This window comes from Maniola hyperantus, chromosome 5, assembly GCF_902806685.2.
Source record: "Maniola hyperantus chromosome 5, iAphHyp1.2, whole genome shotgun sequence".
Classification (NCBI taxonomy): Eukaryota; Metazoa; Arthropoda; class Insecta; order Lepidoptera; family Nymphalidae; genus Maniola; species Maniola hyperantus.
Window position 1 is genome coordinate 15,736,034 of NC_048540.1, and position 20,189 is coordinate 15,756,222.

General features: G+C 35.4%; 1 protein-coding gene across 2 annotated transcripts in view; it reads left to right on the forward strand.

Moving 5' to 3' along the window:
- LOC117982071 (uncharacterized) overlaps positions 1 to 17,359 on the forward strand; it is a 28,983-nt gene extending 11,624 nt beyond the window's left edge. Inside the window, exons 2-6 of one of the 2 annotated variants that reach the window (XM_069498775.1) lie at positions 10,441 to 10,493; positions 13,348 to 13,624; positions 14,160 to 14,570; positions 15,877 to 15,961; positions 16,563 to 17,359. In XM_069498775.1, coding sequence (XP_069354876.1) covers positions 10,441 to 10,493; positions 13,348 to 13,624; positions 14,160 to 14,570; positions 15,877 to 15,961; positions 16,563 to 16,750 — 1,014 coding nt within the window. In that variant the 3' untranslated portion in view covers positions 16,751 to 17,359. Of the gene's footprint in view, positions 1 to 10,440; positions 10,494 to 11,845; positions 13,625 to 14,159; positions 14,571 to 15,876; positions 15,962 to 16,562 lie in introns of those variants that run through there. The other variant, XM_069498774.1, reaches the window with a different exon arrangement.
- The last annotated feature ends 2,830 nt before the right edge of the window (positions 17,360 to 20,189 follow it).

Genomic DNA, 20,189 nt, shown 5'->3' on the forward strand with positions numbered 1-20,189 from the left:
ATTTTTCAAAATTCAACCCCTAAGGAATTTTGAAATTTGTGTAGTCCACGCGTACGAAGTCGCGGGCGAAAGTTAGTTTAAAATAATATAATGGAGAGAACATGATGGGTTGATGATGATGGTGATGATGATTTTATGATCCAAATTTATGATCTTGGTAGAAATCATCAAATTCTTAACCGGAATCAATTGCAAAGTAGAGGATTTTTTTAAAAATAAATTTTCATTTTATTTCATTTCCAATTAAAGTAGATGCATCTCTATATACCTAGTATATAAAATATAGTTGCCTAGACCTTTTAAATTACGCAACAGATTTTAATGCGGTTTTGTAATTTCAATAGATAGAGACGATAGAGTTATTCAAGAGGATGGTATATACGTATAGTTTTGCGAAATTCTCCATTGCACCCGTGCGAAGCCGGGGCGCGTCGCTAGTTTAAAATAAGACCATGATAACAAGTTTTCCTTCAAATTACCAACAAGCTACCTATATCTACGTACTGTCCACGGCAAATAAAAGCGAAAGCTCTCTCTATTTCGACCTCGATAATACAGAATACACAATGCATTTCTCACAAACACCGACTGTACCGCTAGGCATTAAGACTGGAGTGTTAAAAAAACCCAAGTGCGAGTCAGGCTCGCGCAACGAGGGTTCCGTACTACAGTCGTATTTTTTCGACATTTTGCAGGATAATTAAAAAAATATGACGCATAAAAAGAAATCAAAATCTGTTTTAGAATGCACAGGTGAAGCCTTTTCATATGATACCCCACTTGATATAGTTATCTTACTTCGAAAATTGAAAATACAAATTTTTATTTCATGACCACAATAATTTTTTTTTTTTGCGTGATGTAACCACAAATTCATGGTTTTCAGATTTTTCCCCTAATGTCTGCTATAAGACCTACCTACCTGCCAAATTTCAGAATTCCAGGTCAACGGGAAGTACCCTGTAGGTTTCTTGACAGACCGACAGACAGGCAGACAGACAGACAGACAACAAAGTGATCCTATAAGGGTTCCGTTTTTACTTTTGAGGTACGGAATCCTAAAAATGCTAACTATCGTTAAAAATCAATATGAGGCCCTGAGAGAATAAACGCCTCTAATGAGTCTTCATCATCATGATCAACCCATCGCCGGCTCACTACAGAGGACGGGTCTCCTTTCAGAGTGAGAAAGGCTTTGGCCTTAGTCTACCACGCTGGCCATGTGCGGATCGGTAGACTTTTGGGAAATCCGGTCTTAGGTACTAATCTTTATCTACATTTTAAACGCAATTCGGGTTCAAACGGTTTGAACTGGGCGTTGATCATCAAAACCATACTGTCAAGCGAATTAAAACTCCATGATGAATTTTAGAAAATCCTTATCTAGGTCTGTATATCTAATCTCTTCTAAGCCCGTGTTAAATATATACTTACCAACATTGTAGAACGCAAAACCAGTATAAAATACAAAAACTAAACCCTCCGGCACACCTAATCAATGCTGACGAGTAGGTACATGCCCTTAAATTTTCCATTGGCAAAGCACACTCGAGCCAGAACTCATCATTTTTATTACACTTTGGTAGGTATATGAGATGGTAATGTAATTCCAATTTACTTTATTTATCAGACCCTCATAATTATACAGAAGAATGCTAGTTTCTATATGTCAAGGATTGGGAACAAAAAATCAACATGACGCGACACTCGTTTTCTGAGGCGGAACTATTAGGTACTTTTTATGTTTCATTAGCCAAATTGTAATAAAAGTTGTTAATAATACCTTAAAGATACCTATAAATCTTAATATATGAAACTGAAATAAAGAAAATAAATAAAAAGGTGACCGACTGTCTATCAACGCACAGCTCAAACTACTGGACGGATCGGGCTGAAAGGCACGCAGTTAGCTATTACGACACAGACATTCGCTAAGAAAGTATTTTTGAAAATTATATAAGGGGTAAAATAGAGGTTTGAAATTTGTGTAGTCCACGCGTACGAAGTCGAGGGCATAGGCTAGTAATAATAATATATGGATTTTTTTATATGTCGCAAAACTTCTTGGCCTGATATATTATTATATTATACATATAGTCTGTTGCAGAATTTCGGCGCAAACTGACAAAAAAATCTATCTATCTAGGCATCTAAAAAACAAAATAAGATGTTAGGTACCATAAATTAATTTAAATTTTACCTTTTAATTATACGAGACCCACAACCTCGTCTGCATGGCTTTTGAAAATCCCACGGGAACTCTTTAATTTTCCGGGACAAAAAGTAGCGAAATCTGTATTCAAACTTTTACATTTATAACATTAATTAGCAGTATGTACAACAAATCGAAAACTTCGAATTTATATTCATATTATATTTATGAAACTTAGAAAGTCAAGAGAAATTACGAATAATTGCACCTATCTACCTATTTATTTATTTTAAAACTTTATCATGCTCATTAATTTTCCGAAGTGTTACCAAAAATCTGTTTTAAATAAAAATCGCATTCATCCTAGTGGCTTAAAGCTACTTTCATTATAACAAAATGAAACAACATTATTCATAACATTATACATAGACTTATCTCGTTTAATGTTTTTTTTAATTACACGAAGTAATTAAGAAATGAAACTGTTGAAACTAATTAGTAACTCATTTAAAGTACTGTCTTTTTATCTTATTTTTTTGTTGAACGGTACCTACATATATTTATCACATACCTAGACAGAAACCACGTTTTATATCGTTCCAGTAACATTCCACGGTCCAGTCCAGTGATTTAGTCCAGTGTTTTTTTTTTTCTGAATTTTTTTTGTTATCTAAAAGTGTGCCGAGATTTTTGGATGGCAAGGCATGAAGCTAATATTCCTTTTCGGATAATGCTAGAAGCCTCACTTGTAAGCTTTTACGGCGGTGTTCCCATTAGATTACAACAGGGTTATTCAAGGGTTATTCAAATTCCTGAAAGGCCAACGCATTGGTGGTTCCTCTGGTACTGCAAATGTTCATGGGCGGCGGTAATATCGGGCGATCCGCCTGCTCCTTTGCTCTCCATTTAAAAATAATGACGCGATCCATCCCAGTTAGAATAATTACTCGCCGCGCCGCCGCTAGAATAATGTGTACCACGCGTTATTAACTCATTTGTACCATTGTTTTATAATCTTTCGTCAGACAAACGGTACCATACCTACAATCATCACATACCTGACACCACATCCATCAGTCACACCAACAAAGTACAGTTAAAAGTTTTTGTTTAGATCTAAGATGACCTTTTGCCGAGCTTAATAATTTTATACCTTCCCATCTGTGCCTATCTATCAAACTGTTTAATTATTTCCTTAATGAATTTTAATTAGTACTCGATTTTAAAGGTATCCTTATACGGACAACCAAACAGGCTTCTCTCATTATTTACTTACTTAAAAAAACTAGCTTCGATAACGTCTTAAGAACTATTACTGTCCTACTGATAGCGCGCGCCTGTCTTATATTTCTGGTTTCCCGTAGGTATGAGTGTAAAAATAAAATAAATGAGACAGCTGTATTTCTGCGATAAAAAGTACAAAAACAAATACAAATTTCTTTATTGCGAATCTGGGTAAACAGTGGAGATGTAACAAACACAAAAAGGTACAGCCAAGCCTAGATTCTTTATAAATTCCATGAAAACTCTTTAATTTTCTGGGATAAAAAATAAGCTATATTTATTATCCGTCACCGGGATGCAAGCAGCTTCCATTGTACCTTTCGTCAAAATCGGTTAAACCAGCGGGCACTAAACCAAGGTCTGTGGGTAAGACGGATGGGCCTTGAAAAGATAACAGATAGACAGACAGACATTCTAAATCTAAATATATAGAAGGAAAAGGTCACTGACTGACTGACTGTTCTATCAACGCACAGCTCGAACTACTGGACGGATCGGACTGAAATTTGGCATGCAGTTAGTTATTATGACGTAGGCATCCGCTAAGAAAGGAATTTTGAAAATTCAACTTCTAAGGGGGTGAAATAGGGGTTTGAAATTTGTGTAGTCCACACGGACGAAGTCGCGAGCATAAGCTAGTATCATCATCATCATCATCATCAACCAATAGACGTCCACTGCTGGACATAGGTCTCTTGTAAGGACTTCCACACGCCACGGTCTTGCGCCGCCTGGATCTAGCGGCTGGGGGTCTTCCAACGCTGCGTCTTCCGGTGCGAGGTCGCCATTCCAGCTAGTATATAAATAAATAAATAAAAATATTTTTATTCAATTAAACTTTTACAAGTTGGTATTAGACTATTAGGTAACAAAGGTAGTTTATTCTAGTCTGTAGTAAGTAAATAAGAATTTAGTAGTCATCTATATTCACATTAGTGTTCAAAACCGATTCTTGTAATATTTTTCGAGATAAAGGTTGAAATAAATTTTCATCTCGTAGCGTAGCTATTCTAGGCGCGGCTTTAACTTAACTTCATTGCGACATTTGGACATGTTTATTGTAGTGGACTCTCCCGGACTGTGAAAATTATTACAAAAACAATTTCATTTATGTATTTTATTTTCATTATATTGATTGTAGTAGGAATATAGCTAGGGCACACAATCCAGTTGGTAGATCCAATTTCGAGAAAGAGGTCAGCCGCCGAATCCAACTCGGCTGGGCAGCGTTTCAGAAGCTTCGAGTTGTCTTTTTGAAATTCCTCAGTGCTTGAAGACCAAAGTCTTCGAACAGTGTGTGTTGCCAGTGATGACATATGGATCCGAGACATGGTCGCTAACTATGGGCCTCATAAGAAAGCTCAGAGTCACTCAGTGCGCGAGTCTGATTCGCACTTGGCCGGTTTTTTAGGGTTCCGTACCTCAAAAGGAAAAACGGAACCCTTATAGGATCAGTTTGTTGTCTGTCTGTCTGTTCGTCTGTCTGTCAATAAACCTACAGGGTACTTTCCGTGGACCTAGAATCATGAAATTTGGCAGGTAGGTACATCTTATAGCTGACATTTGGGGAAAAATCTGAAAACCGGGAATTTAGGGTCAGATCACACAAAAAAAAATGTGGTCATGAACTAATAATTAGTATTTTCAACTTTCGAAGTGAGTGACTATAATCAAAAGGGGTATCATATGAAAGGTCTTCACCTGTACATTCTAAAACAGATTTTTATTTATTTTTATGCATCATAGTTTTTGAATTATCGTGCAAAATGTCGAAAAAATAAGACTGTAGTACGGAACCCTCATTGCGCGAGCCTGACTCGCACTTGGCCGGTTTTTTTTAATGTGGATCACTGATTCTGTCTTCAGAACAACTTGTATTACCGGGGTTTTGGATGATGTAGGTATCATTTATTAACTAAACATTCTTGTTTTTCATATAAAAAACCCCGGCCAAGTGCGAGTCATTACTCGCACAGCGCAGGTTCCGTACTGCAGTGGTAGTTTGCACGATAAATCAAAAACTATAGTGCATAAACGGAAATAAAAATCTGTTTTAGAATCTAAATATATAAAAGGAAAAGGTGGCTGACTGACTGACTGACTGATCTATCAAAGCACAGCTCAAACTACTGGACGGATCAGGCTGAAATTTGACATGCAGATAGCTATTATGACGTACGCATCCGCTAAGAAAGGATTTTCTAAAATTCAACCCATGAGGGGGTGAAATAGGTGTTTGAAATTTGTGTAATCCACGCGGACGAAGTCATGAGCATAAGCTAGTTTACAGATAAAGCCCTATGATACTCCACTTGGTGTAATTATCTTACTTTGAAACTTGAAAATACAAATTATTTTTTGATGAACACATTTTAATTTTTTTGTGATATAACCACAAAATCACGGTTTTCGGATTATTTCCCTTACGTGTGCTATAAGACCTACCTACCTACCAAACGTGATTCTAGGTCAACGGGAACTACCCTTTAGGTTTCTTGACAGACAGACAGACAACAAAGTGATCCTATAAGGGTTCTGTTTTTCCTTTTGAGGTACGGAACCCTAAAAATATCTAAGTTCTAAACACTTTTATCTATTTCACAAGCAGATTATGTCAATAATGGAAAAGATCTCATATTTATTGTTATGTTAATTAGAGTGACTAATTGGATTTCAAGTTCTTGTGTAATAAAAACATAAGTGGACATCAGTAGGTACTGTCGTTAATAAATGACTTCTTACGCGTCATTTTAATTTTTGTGTCAAATTTCATGTCAAAAGTACGATTATAGGCCTTATTTTAAAGGTGAACCGTATAAGTCCCGCAAATTGCTAATGCGCGTGTTCGCCATTTTAGTGACGTCAGCCTAGACTGAAGTTTAGAGCTGATGGTATATTTTTATTTCGGCTGACTTCATTTCGATGTTAATGAGACATGGTTCCAGCGCAAAAGCAATTTGCGGGACTTATATTATACTTTTGACATGACAGTTGACCCATAGAGCTAAAATGGCGCGTGAGGTGTCATTTTGTACGCTTTATAGACAATAAGCTTTAAACATTTAATAAAAATGTTTACAAGCTCATATAACTGAATTGACATTTAAAACTATAAATAAAGTTGCTACAACAAATTATAGAGGATATTGACATCAATCAAGCACCCATCATAAAATAATGATATATGGTGCTAATGTATGGAAAACTAGGGTAGGTAAATAATAAGTACCGCAAATTGCTAATGCGCGTGGCCACCATTTTACTGACGTCAGCACTAGACTGAAGTTTCGAGCTGATGGTAAATTTTTGTATTTCGGCTGACTCGGGCTGACGTCATTTCGATGTTAATGAGATATGGTTCCAGCGCAATAGCAATTTTCAGGACTTATACTTAGTCGCAAACTAATAAAAATACGTTTCAAATATCATAAGCTAGAAGACATAGGTATATTATCGAAGCGCAATTTATTCCCAGAAGGGCCCTGGGCTATGATCTAGCATTAAAAATCCTGGCCCAGCTTGATTGACTACTGGCATTTCAGATTTTAAGTATCTAAGGGCATTTACATACGCACATCCACAGAAATTTATAGTGAATTCGAAAGGGGTTTAAAAAATGTATGAAGGCTGGCATAATAGACGATTAGCGATTAGCTAGGTACTATCTGAATTGCGCCGGCTTCACACTGTCTCACATAGTCTGTTAAATTTTAGACTTTATTAAAAATATTTTTTAGGATATAAAATGCGAAACAATCTCTCTTTTTCTTAACACCGAAAAGATATTGTTAAAGCAAATACATTAACAAAAACTTGCTTGTAATTGTATTCTGTAGTAAATATAATTTTATTTAATAAAAATTATATTATGTATAGGCAAAATAACTACCGATTTATTGCCGGCTACCTTATTCCTTAATAACATTCCTGAACTGATCTTTACAATTTTCTTTTTATTTTTTATTGTAAAGTTGTCACTAATAAATTAAATTGGCAAATTAATGTTCTTCTTTTCCAACAAAAATGCTATTAAGGCCCACGACACGGGTCTGCCAAATTTAATTTGGTTTTTCACAATTTGTAAACTAATGCGGCGAAGTAGACTTATATTGGTATTCAAATTTCACCCCTAGTAATATCATCTTCACAGGTTTATATAAAAATCTTTACTTGAAAGTGTCCAGTTTAAGAAATTAGTCAAAATAATAACTAATTTGTGAGTGACTCACGTCAAACTCATTATTTTGACTAATTTCTTAAACTGGACACTTTCAAGTAATGATTTTTATAGAAGCCTGTGAAGATGATACCTACTGCTAGGGGCTCAATTTTAATGCCACAAGCCTACTATGTCGTAATAATTTTCAAATTGCGAAAAACCAAATTAAATTTGAATTTCGCGGGCATACCGTGTCTTCCACCTTAAGGTGCAAGTCTCACAGATTTATGACTAGTTTCACTAAGCAAGTTAACAACATTCTTTGTATCTCTCCTTTTTGAAAATCGCGTATGTCATGTGCCAAAAAAGGATAGTTAAAAACGTTTAATGTTTGGTGAAATTGGGTCTTAAAACCAAAAAAATAGCTTTAATCGCGTGTATGTTTTTAATAAAAGACAATTTTGTCTGCCGTTTGTAAGCTTCCTAAAATTATTATTGTACTTGAACTGTTTTTATTTTGTTATTGCAGGAATGTAGGTATACTTACCGTAATCCTTGACATATAAAACTATAATACATAGTTAAAAGAATTCCTTTCGTAATTTATTTGTTCTAAATATACCTAAGCAACTATTCCATTCCTATATGGTTTTATTGCTTTTATAATGGCTGGTTTTGTCAATGTCACTAAGCAGATACAAAAAACGTATAATTTCTTTTTTTGTTTAGTAAAAACACTAGAGTACGCGGCCGAAAGTAATATACATGGGCTTTTAGAATGACATTTCGGCTTTGTAGAGCGTTGTCTCTGTCACTCATACCTATGTGACGTTATGTGAGTTATGTCACAACGCTCTACAAATCTGCTATCTCGTTCTAAAGGTCGATGTACATTACTTTCGGCCGCGTACTGTTCAATGCGTAACTTAACTTACGAAACGTTTTATATGAGAACGGTTTTGACTTACGCCTCGTTGTAAATAGTACTTACTATCTCTACCCGTAGTATAAGATTTTACGTCTCACCAAACGTTGCTAGAATTCGAGAGTCGAAACACAATAACATCAAAGTAAAATGGACCTAAATAGCCTTGAATTGAAGTCAAATATTCAATGCCACTGATTTTAATTTTGCAATGTTTCCGCTTGGAGCGCTGGCTGTAGAAGTGTAGACAAACTTGAGCTTTAAAACAAGACATTTAAGATCCAGTTTACTGTAACGCGGAAGTATTTCGACTCTCGAATTTGGTTTGGTTTGGTAAGACGTAAAATCTTAAACTACGGGTACTGTAAGAAAAATTAAGTACAAAAAACCGGTCAAGTGCGAGTCAGACTCGCGCACCGAGGGTTCCATATTACAGTCGTATTTTTTCGACGTTTTGCACGATAAATCAAAAAATTTTATGCATAAAAATAAATAAAAATCATTTTTAGAATGTACGAGTAAAGCCCTTACATAATATGATACCCACTTGGTATAGTTATCTTACTTTGAAAATTGAAAATACTAATGAACACATTTTAATTTTTTTTTGTGATGTAACTTCAAATTCATGGTTTCGGATTTATTCCTGTACTTTTGCTATGAGACCTACCTACTAACCTTTCATGATTCTAGGTCAACGGGAAGCACCCTATAGGTTTTTTGACATACACGACGGACAGACGGTCAGACAGACAGACAACAAAGTGATCCTATAAGGTTTACTTGTTTCCTTTTGAGGTATGAAACCCTAAAAGTAAGTGAAATGGAAAAAAAACATCAAATAAGTAAAAAAGCTTTTATCAATAGAGATGTATGCCTGGGATCGAACCTCGGAGGCTCGTATTCACAAAATAGGTAGTCTCTGTGTTAACCACTAAGCTATTAACGCTTTTGTTGCGTATCTCTAGTCAATAAAGTAGGTAAGATATTCTCTTATACCTCTTATAATTTTATTTTATAAACAGGAAAATAACAAAAGAAATATTCAGCTTTTGGCAGTTACAACTTTATACGTGGTCATAAAATTTACATAATTGCATGTTGGTCAGTAATGAACATTTATTTATCGGTATTATCGGAAAGTTGATCTGTAGAAGGCAGCTCTGATTGCTATGATGGGCAATAAACGACTCTGATATCGCTACCCAATACAGTAAGAAAAGCATTGCCGTAGGAACCACGATGAAAAATAAAAAATTTTGTCCACAGTTTTGATTCGAGAAACCTCCTTACTTACCGGACTAGAAAATATTATATGGAGTTAGTTGTTACTTTTAACTCAAAAAGAAACACTTCAGTATTATTATTCTTTCTTCGTCATGATTTCACAGAATGAGAAAGGCTTAGGCCACGCTAGCCAAGCGTAGATTGGCTGACTTATCACATACCTTTGAGATCATTATGGAAAACTCTCAGGCATGCAGTTTTTTTCACAATGTTTTCCTTTTCCGTTAAATCAAGTAATATTTCGAACATAGGTACTTAACTCCGAAAGTTAGAGGTGCCTGCCCGGTATCGAACCCCGGATTTCCAAATCTAGCAGGTTTTACGATTATTTTCAAGCCAGTAAGCTTGTCAAAACTAACGGTAAACTTCACGAAGTAGGACACCCTAAATTAAGATCTTCTAATGGCTCACTTTATAAGGGAAAAGTAGCGGTACCATTAATTTGTCTTATTTAAGGAGTTCGCTGAGTGGGAGTCACTCCTACGAAAGGCCCAACAACCCAAAGGTTAAAGCAGCGTCACGTTGTCAAGTGACTACAAAAAGTTGCGCATAAACATATTATATCTATTAGTATCTTATTAGAATGTTTTTATTATTAATTATTTATTAATTTACAATATTGTTTAATTTCAGGTGCTGCTTGCGGTCTGCTTTGTAGAGATTTCATGTCGACCGTCAAATAATGAGTAAGTATATAGTTAAAAATTAAAATATATATATAAAAAGTATTAAATAATTTAAAAACTCATTTAAATAAGTCCATCCTCTAGGGCTTTCATAGACAAACATACAGACACAAAGACAAAGAAAAAGGTCAATCTTTTAATACCACTCTTTTTGTATCGGGGGATATCTAAATGGATGACTCGTCTACCATTCTCATTCTTAAGATACAAGAATGAATATTTAAAATATTGCATTGAATGAGGAAATATGGTCAGAAAATGGCCAGGCTGATAATAATAGATATTATTATGATGACCAAAGAACTGCCAGCATTCTGGTCATCAGCATTCCAGTCACTTATAACCATAATGCTGGCAATTCCTTGGTATGAAGAAATCTTAATGGTAAAAATATAATGTACGCAAATTAAAAATGTAAATATCACACACTAATCTTTCTAAATTATTATTAACGTTGGAAGTCGAAACCCGTAGCTTGCGAAATTCTTAATTAACCTAATTAGACATTGTTCGAATGAGAAACAATTGTAGATAATAACTCTTTTGTATACAATCTCTAAACTAAATTAACGAGTCTAAACCTAGCGCTAGCCTTTTCCACCAGGAGCGTTATAAAAGAAATAGCAATACATTTACAGCTGTATTTAGAGATTGTATACAACGAAATTCGACATAATATGTAATATTATTGTGTCTAGAAGTTCCTTTTGTGATCATAAAGTGTACAAAATGCGTTGTTCATGGTATAGGCTTTCAAATAACTTTTAAGTTTATTGTACAAAATATTTAAATAAATAAAAAATTATACACACTCGGTATACTTCTACCTAATAACTACATTATGTTTTCCTAATTATTTTTACTTTACGTATATATTTGTTAATAAAAAGACGTGTAAATTGTACAAATATATATTGTTTATAAAATACAAGTGCACATAACTAACAAAATGTATATAATCAAGAGTGAAGCTACTTTAAACTCACCCGGGCCGGGGCAAAGGTATGCTGTTCACTGTATTTTGTGCTGACATCACCGCTTGTACATCATTTTAGACTGTGGAAGTCCACTGCTGAACATAAGCCTTTCCCAAAGAGCACCACCACACCCGGTCCTCAGCCTCACTCATGCAGCCACTTTCCACTACCCTCTTTATATTGTCGATCCATCTTTCTGGGAAATATGGACTGATAATGGGCACCTCCACATTGTTCGCGGTCTCCACTATAGAACTTCCCAGATCCACAACTTACCGCTTATTACACACGCTATAATATTAATCCGCTTCGCTTCAGGAAATGTTAATAACATCCTCAGATATACTTACTTTAACAAAAACAATCTCATTTCAGATCGACGACGCTTCCTGAAGAAATCTCTGCTAAAGAACCGAAAGCAATCGCTGACAAAGCAGATGGATCTATTTACTATCAAGCAGATACTGATATAAATGCATCAGAAGAGAACACGAAAGAAATTGTTGATAGAATCAAAGCAATTAATAGTGTTCTAAATAAACCACGACGTCCACAAATTAACTATAATTCACCTTATAGCGAAAACAGTAATGGAATAGATGAAGAAACCCTTCAAAGAATTAAACAAATTATCGCTTTAGAGAAACTTAATCCGCACTCGAAAACAAAAAGTCAACCAAAGAGCTACGACTTATCCGAAGACGATCGAAATGCGTATTCAAGATCTTTCAGAATAGTGCCTAATATGGTTTACCCAAATACGATACCGATGATGCCATATTATTATCCATATCCCATGAACTATCCAGTATTAGTAGCACCCAACACTAATGAAATTCTCGCTAAATACGCTGCATATAGTAACTTAAAATCAATAGACCCGAGTGATCTAAAATCGGCAATCCCAAGTGAAACATATCAGACAAGGCAAGAACAGCAACCTCTTTTCCCTGGCTTCCCATCTTTCCCTTCATTTTCATTCGATAACCTCTTTCAATTTGGACCTTTCAGTCAACTTTTTCCTGTATTAATAAAAAATCCATTTGTTGCGTTCACTCAAGGCGGTGGATTTGAAAATTTTATTGAATACGGTCAAAATGCCGATGTATGTAGTAGAAAACAAAAATCATCAGATGACAAATACAGTGAAATTATTAAGCAATTAATCGAAGAAAATGTCAATCTAGAGCATTCTGATAACAAACCCAATGATGATAACAGTATTTCTGAACTAAGTACTAAAAATAGAGAATCACGTTCACTTCGTAAACGGACCATTCTTAGTGGAGCATCCGAACAAAAAGTTGACAGCAAGAATCCTAGAAAGATTTACACTACCAAACCTACTATTACACGTAAAACTACAAAGAAACCGGTATATGCTGAAGAGGATGAAAATTTAAAAAGTGATGTCGATGGCTCTTTACGCTTCCCATTCGGCAGTGGCTTTTCTTGGTTTGGAGATAGAAAGCCAGTAGCACCTAGTCCCGGTTTTTTTATAAATAGACTCAGAGTTCGTAAAGGAGGTGTAGCTATTGCTGGTCCAGGAGGCGTTGCAACTGCTGGAAATGGAGGTACAGCTATCGTTGGACCAGGTGGACTAGCTTATACTAAACCTGGAGGTTTAGCTATCGCTGGTCCTGCTGCACGCGTGGTGGCTCTATCACAACATCATGATTTTAATGACTTTGTATCTCGCGCAGCTAAGTTAGATAGTAAATCGCGATCTTCAATGCCAATAAGAGAAGGGAAATTAGTAGCAACTGGTCCTGTTATTTACTACCACCCTACTGAAGCACCCACTCAAGAAACGTGATCCCTTTTCCCCTTATTTAGATATTGTAATATACTAATATTTAGTTATTTTTGACTGATAGATTCCTTGAGGCTGTGAAGAAATTCCGACAAAATCGCCAAGGATTAGTTACTGATGTATATAATTATGATGGAGAAAAATTTGTTCGAAACCTTGATGAAGATCCTACATACGTGATTCATTTAAGTCCGAAGGCTTCTGCTGTCAGTGGAGAAAAAGGCATTGCTATATCCAATCCAATATCAAGAGTCGTAATTCGTCGTGGTGAAGTAGCTTCTATCATTCACAGTCCAAGGGCCACTGCTGTGGCTGGAGCTGGGGGTATCGCTCATGCGGAATCAGAACTTGACGTATACGAATTTGATCCATATTAATATTATTTATAAAGAATATCCCCGCAGTTTGTACAATATAGAAATATGTTTCAGGGCGATATTCAATTCAAAAAATGTTTTCGACGAAACTTGAAAGCGTTCTTTGGATATATACCTAACATACTTTTAGGTTACTGAAAAAATTGTTACATTTATAAAAAAACAATTTGTAATATACTAAATAAATATAAATTATAATGTAAAATAACTACTTCGTGTTTCAATTCAAATAAACCTTTATCCAAAATTTCTTGCAGGATAGTAAAATTGCTCATATTATTATCACAAGCATTTTTATAACAGAAATTCTTTTCTAGTTGACTGAAGTTTGGTAATCTTGTAGAAAGTAATCTTAAAAACGTGGCATACTTCATATTAATAGTCTCAAGAAAGATGCAAGATATGATTATGAGCAATTTCTCATTGCAGTACATGCAGTACAATTTAAAACAGGCGCAGACATCTTTGATGTTAAACTTGATGCATTACACTTTATAGCGCTGCAGTCCAATATATACCTTTCTACGGTGGAGGAAAAGGGCAGTATTTGGAAGTTAAGAAAGATACAAAAGGAGCCATTCTTAGCGAAAGAGTAGTAGCAGAAGACAGTATAAGTAGCGAAAATATATTGAAAAATAACGACGAAAATCTACTTTCCAAAGTACTAGCAGTCAATCTACAAAACTTAAAGTCACTATCTAGTAATCTATTAAGATTACATAATTTAGGACGGAAAACCGGTACATTAGGTCACCAGGAAAGGATTAGATTCAGGAACCAACTGTTTTCACTTGGAGAAGCTGCCTCTAATACGATTAAGTTGATAGATGAAATTGGTGAAGATGTAGATGTTTTATTTAAGAGGAACGCTACACTTTCAAGACAATATGGCGAAAACTATGAAGAAGATGTGAGTATATTTTCTTTATACATGTTAAAAAACACTAAGCAAAAAAATCTAAGCATTAAAAAAGTTAGTTAACATTAGTAAAAGAGCTAAGCAAAAATTATATCTAATCATGTTTTTTGCAAAGCCACTGTATTATTACTTATAAGAAAGAATGATATCTTAGCTATGGACATAAGCGATGGCTAGATGGAAAAGGTCTCTCAGAATGAGGAGGGCTTAAGCCATAGTCTGTAACGCTGATCAAGTGCGGATAAACAGACTTCAAACATCTTGGAGAATATTAAGGAAAACTTTTACGCGTACAAACTTCCTCACGATGTGTTCTTCACCGTTAAAGCAAGTGATATATTATTTGATTGCTTTAAACGCACATAACTCTGAAAAGTTAGAGGTGCAAGCCTGAGATCGGACCCTCACCTCCCGAATAATTATTAGTAGCCACCGCTCTTTTCAGGTTTCAGGGTGCAAGTTTATTTTATTTTATTCAGTTAGCCCTTGACTGCAATCTCACCTGGTGATAAGTGATGATGCAGTCTAAGATGGAAGCGGGCTAATCTGTAAGGGGTCTTCTTTCTTTCTTCGCTCTGGGCTGGTTTCCGCACTTAAACGTTTCCGTCTGTTGTGCGTGCATTGCCCCTCCCCGCTGAAGTCTTCACTCCAGCCATCCAAGCTCACTCCAGAAGCCGAGTAGACCGCCCAGGTTGCCGAGGGCTTCATGGAATGAGGTCGGGGAACCCAAATGGCGTTCGCGTTGTTCTGCTACGCCCGTGCACTCTAGGACCACGTGCGTCGGTGTTTCGTCGACCTCCATGCAAGCCCTGCACAAAGGACTGTCGGTAACACCTATAACGAAAAGGTGTTTGTTTAGTGGGCTATGCCCTGTTATGAGTCCCACCACCTTCCTAAGTTTACCTCTGTCCAGGCGGAGTAGTTTGTTAGTTTGCCGTTTGTCTATGTTGGGGAAAGCCTCTTTGGCTTGCCTGCAGTCTGTTGTGTTTGCCCATAGTTGGGAATGCTCTTTTAGTGTTAGTTCATGCATCTGTAAGGGGTATGGCAGTTTTTATTGAACCCATGTTCCTTTGGTTTCAACATGGCATCATACCGGAATGCTAAATTGCTTGGCGGCACGGCTTTGCCGGTAGTGTGGTAACGAAGCCTCCCACTGGACCAGACCAGACATTTAGAAATTATAAAATTCCAACCCCCTGCCAGGAATCGAACCCAGGACCTCCCACTAATAAGACCACAGCACTTACCACTGCACCAGGGAGGTTGTAAAACATAAAAATTATCCTTTCTGTTAAAGGTGGGTGAAGAGGGTATTGGCATCGACTCCATAGATTCTGATGAGTCCTACGACGGTCCCATCATTGCTGAAGCTAAGCCTGTTGGTCAGTATATTGATGACAGATTACGTTTAATTCTTTTTTGGGTTCCGTACCTCAAAAGGAAAAGAAAGGAAAGGTCTGTCTGTCGTCTGCGGTGTCAGTCAATTCTGACCTAGTGCTCATAGTCATGAAATTTGGAATACGTAAAGCACAAATTAAAGAAACACTAGTAAAGAAAAAATCCAAAAACCATGAATTTGTGGTTATATCACAAAAATAAACCGGCCAAGTGCAAGCACAAGTAATTTAAATTGATATTTTTTCCAAATTCAAATCTTTACAACAATCAAACGAATGTATATGTCACAATTTCCGAACGTGCGTCTACAGCGCCAACTAGTTAGAAGAAAAATATAGCAATTTAAATTATTTGCGCTTGCAGTGTTAGGAAGTAGAAAGATAAACGTTAGTTCGGAACAGAGGCTTTTTGGAGATTTTTGGATTGAGAAAATTGTATACTTTGGAATAATACCTATATTGTTTGCGTTACTTTTGTTTAGTTTGCGTAATAATTATCACCACTATATCTTACAAATCCAACATCTGACTATCAAAAAGAGTAATTTATTACCTATTTTGAATAACTTTGACTTTGATTTTTCAGGGCTAGCAGTGATCGGCGAAAATGGTGTAGCAGCCTCCCGACCCATGGCTACAGCTGTGGCCAGTTCTGGAGCTGCCGTCGCCAGCCCCGTCGCCACAGCCATAGCCGGCATAGACCCTTCCTTCCTCAACTTTAACTTGCACGGCGTCCACCAAAAGACGTACAAAATTAACGGAAAATATTCTTAGTTAATTAAAAAAATCAACCAAGTGCGAGACAACTCGCACACAATGGGTTCAGTACCATCCTACAAGAAATAACACTTTTTAATTATTTTCAATTTCCAGTGCGGCCATTTTTAAATTTTTGTTATTTGTTGTTATAGCCGCAATAGAAAGACACATTCTGTGAAAATTTGAACTCTCTAACTATTATTAATAGAATAGAATATATTTTTATTCAAGTAAACTTTTACAAGTGCTTTTGAATCGTAAACTATTTACCACGAATTGGTTTACGAGATACAGCCCCCTGACAGACAGATGGATGGACTGGCGGACGGAAGCAGAGTCTTAGTAATAGGCCCCGTTTGCACCCTTTGGGTACGGAACCCTAACAAATCGATCCCACATAAGTTGTAGTAGCTGCAAAATTAATGTCGGAAATCTTAAAGAAACGTCTTTTTTTAGTTATTTGTCGTTTTTAAAATTTAATAAAATGCTATAGGTATGTATATACAAATATATAAAGTAGGTACTTATGAGACTTATAATGTTAAAGAGGACAGTGTAAAACGTCGTTTTGACTTTTTTAAACGCTTTATTGAACAATTGTGGTTTGGGAGATACAACAACGTACGTGGGATATACACACACGTACACGTGGGATATACACGTGAATCTGAGTACGAGTGAGTACACGTGATATTGAACGTACGTGGGATATCAAAATATTAGTTTAACTTAACTGAAAAAGCTCCTGACAAAAAGCAATTTAAGTACTTAGGTCCAGTTGCATGGCAGGTAACTAAGCCTAAAGTTACGTTTCGGTTGCGGTTAAATTTTGACGGTTATTAAAAGCAAATGAGTTGCATAAGTCAGGGTTTATGTTAACTTGGAATCAAAATATTACTTTAACCCTTTAACTTTGCTTTTTATTGGCGGTCAAAAAACCGTACTTAACCTTAAATTTATTTTAACAACTTGTAACAAATATATGTCGACCACGTTGAATAAAATTGAACCCAAATAGGAAAAGGGGAATACCAGGTGGCCATAATAAATTTGGCCCTTAGGTGCCAACACATGAAACTATATGGAATCAACAGTATATAACACAGCAATTAATTGGTAAAAATATGGATTAAAACAATATAGGGTTTCGATTTTACAAATTATTTTTATTCTTTATTTTCCATAGGATCGATTTTCAATTTGTACAAGCGCATCGTATAGTATTAAAAGCATTCGCAAGTATTAAAAACTTAAAAAATTTGGACAAAGTACATTATTATATCATTTTTTCACAACAAGAATATTATGCTGGGCACTTTAGGACCAAATCTCGGCATTCCCCTTTTCACCACACGCATTGTTCGCATGTGAAAACTACACATGTTTTACTAATTTAGCATTTATTTGTACAATTTTTTTTTTGTTTTTTGCGATGACAATAGCCTGATTTTATGTATATCATTAATAGAATATAATGGTGCCTACAATAAAATAACATCTAATTCAATATGTTTAACATTTAATAACAAAAAACTATTGTTATATTAGAAAAATATTAGTATAAAATTATTGTAAAACATTGTAGGTGTAAACGGAAAAATATATATAAATATACTTACCTATATCTAGTGATTCCTAAAAAGTAAGCCTTAGTTCATTATTTTTTACTAAATAATATGTGTACATATTTTATTTTAATAATTATGATATTACAGACTATTTAAAAAATTAAACAATAAGAAAATCCAACCTGTGGTTTTACTTTATATTGCCTGTGTTTAATACATTATATCAAAAATATTTTTTAAAATATCACTAGGCAGAAAAAATACATCCCCAACAGGGACATATTTTAGCACAATAAATTTAAAATATCATTCTGTTACATATTTTAAATAAATATATTAAGTACTTAGTATGCACGCACGCATAACATTGCATAGAGCAATATAAAAATAGTATGGTTAGTATGAGATTTTACATCTCACTAACATTGATAGAATTCGAGCGTAAAAACACTATAAAAACCGGCCAAGTGCGAATCAGACTCGTGCGAGTCTGATTCGCACTTGGCCGGTTTTTTACCGAGGGTTCCATACTACAGTCATATTTTATCGACATTTTGCACGATAAATCAAAAACTATTTAAAAAGAAATAAAAATCCGTATAGAATGTACAGGTAAAATATAAGCCCTTGCATATTATGATACCCCATTTGGTAATCTTACTTTGAAAGTTGAAAATACTAATTAGTTGTTGTAATGTACACAATTAATTTTTTGTGTGATGTAACTACAAATTCATGTTTTTCGGATTTTCTCCTTTATGTGTGTTATTCAAAGACCTAACCTACCTGTTAAATTTCATAATTCTAGGTCAACGGAAAGTAGTTGCTTGACAGACAACGAAATGATCCTTCCTTTTATCCTTTTGAGTTACGGAATCATAAAATTGGACCTAAAGATCCTTGATTTTAAGTAAAAAATTCATTATCGAAGATTTTAATTTCGCAAGGCTAACGCTTGGAATTCTAGTCGTAGACACACGTAGACATGAACGAATATGAATGCTTTAAAACAAGACCGTGAAGTTCCATTTTACTTTAACGCTAACGTTTGATTTCCATCAACGTTGCGATCTAAAATCTTGTACTAAGGCTGCAGATAACATCTGGGCGACATAATATATGGCGAATATATAGCAATCTAGTTACGTGATTATAATAATACTAAGGTATTCGTATAATGTTATGTTTAGCAACTTAAGACGAAATTAGACGATTCATTATTATTTATATGTATTTCATTATTATGATGGAGAAAGTTGCCAGGGTTAAACCACTCAAAAGCGCTGGTCAATCTGTGCATTAGAATATAATAGAATGTTTTAGCGTTAAAACTACCGTGAGTGATTTCCATTATAAATACTATCTGTCCCGGCTTACTCACGGTCAGGACCGCGGCGCGTACGCGGACGGACTCCCTTGAAAAAGGACCCCGGATGGGTTCGAAACTAGTCGGGCTAACGTCGACTACACACGTGAGTAAGCCGGGACAGATAGTATTTATAATAATAGAATGTTTTTTTATTCATGTAAACTTTTTACAAGTGCTTATGAATAGTCAGGTAGTTTTAATTTACCACTGGTTCGGAATGCCGTTCCTACTGAGAAGAACCAGCAAGAAACTCGGCGGTTGCTCTTTTTAATTTTTCAATTTACAATGAGTAGTGTATAATTGGGCATTCTAGATCATTAAAGCATGTTTCGTTTCACTTCGTTTCACTTCGTTTCACTTCGTTCCACTTCGTTCACGAAACATGCTTTAGTGATCTAGCAATGCCCAATTATAGCTTTTGCATTTCGTTCATTCGAAACATGATTTAGTGATTGCGCAACTAAGATTTCATAAAGGTTAATCATTAACTAAGATGGTTTGCAATTTTCAATATAAA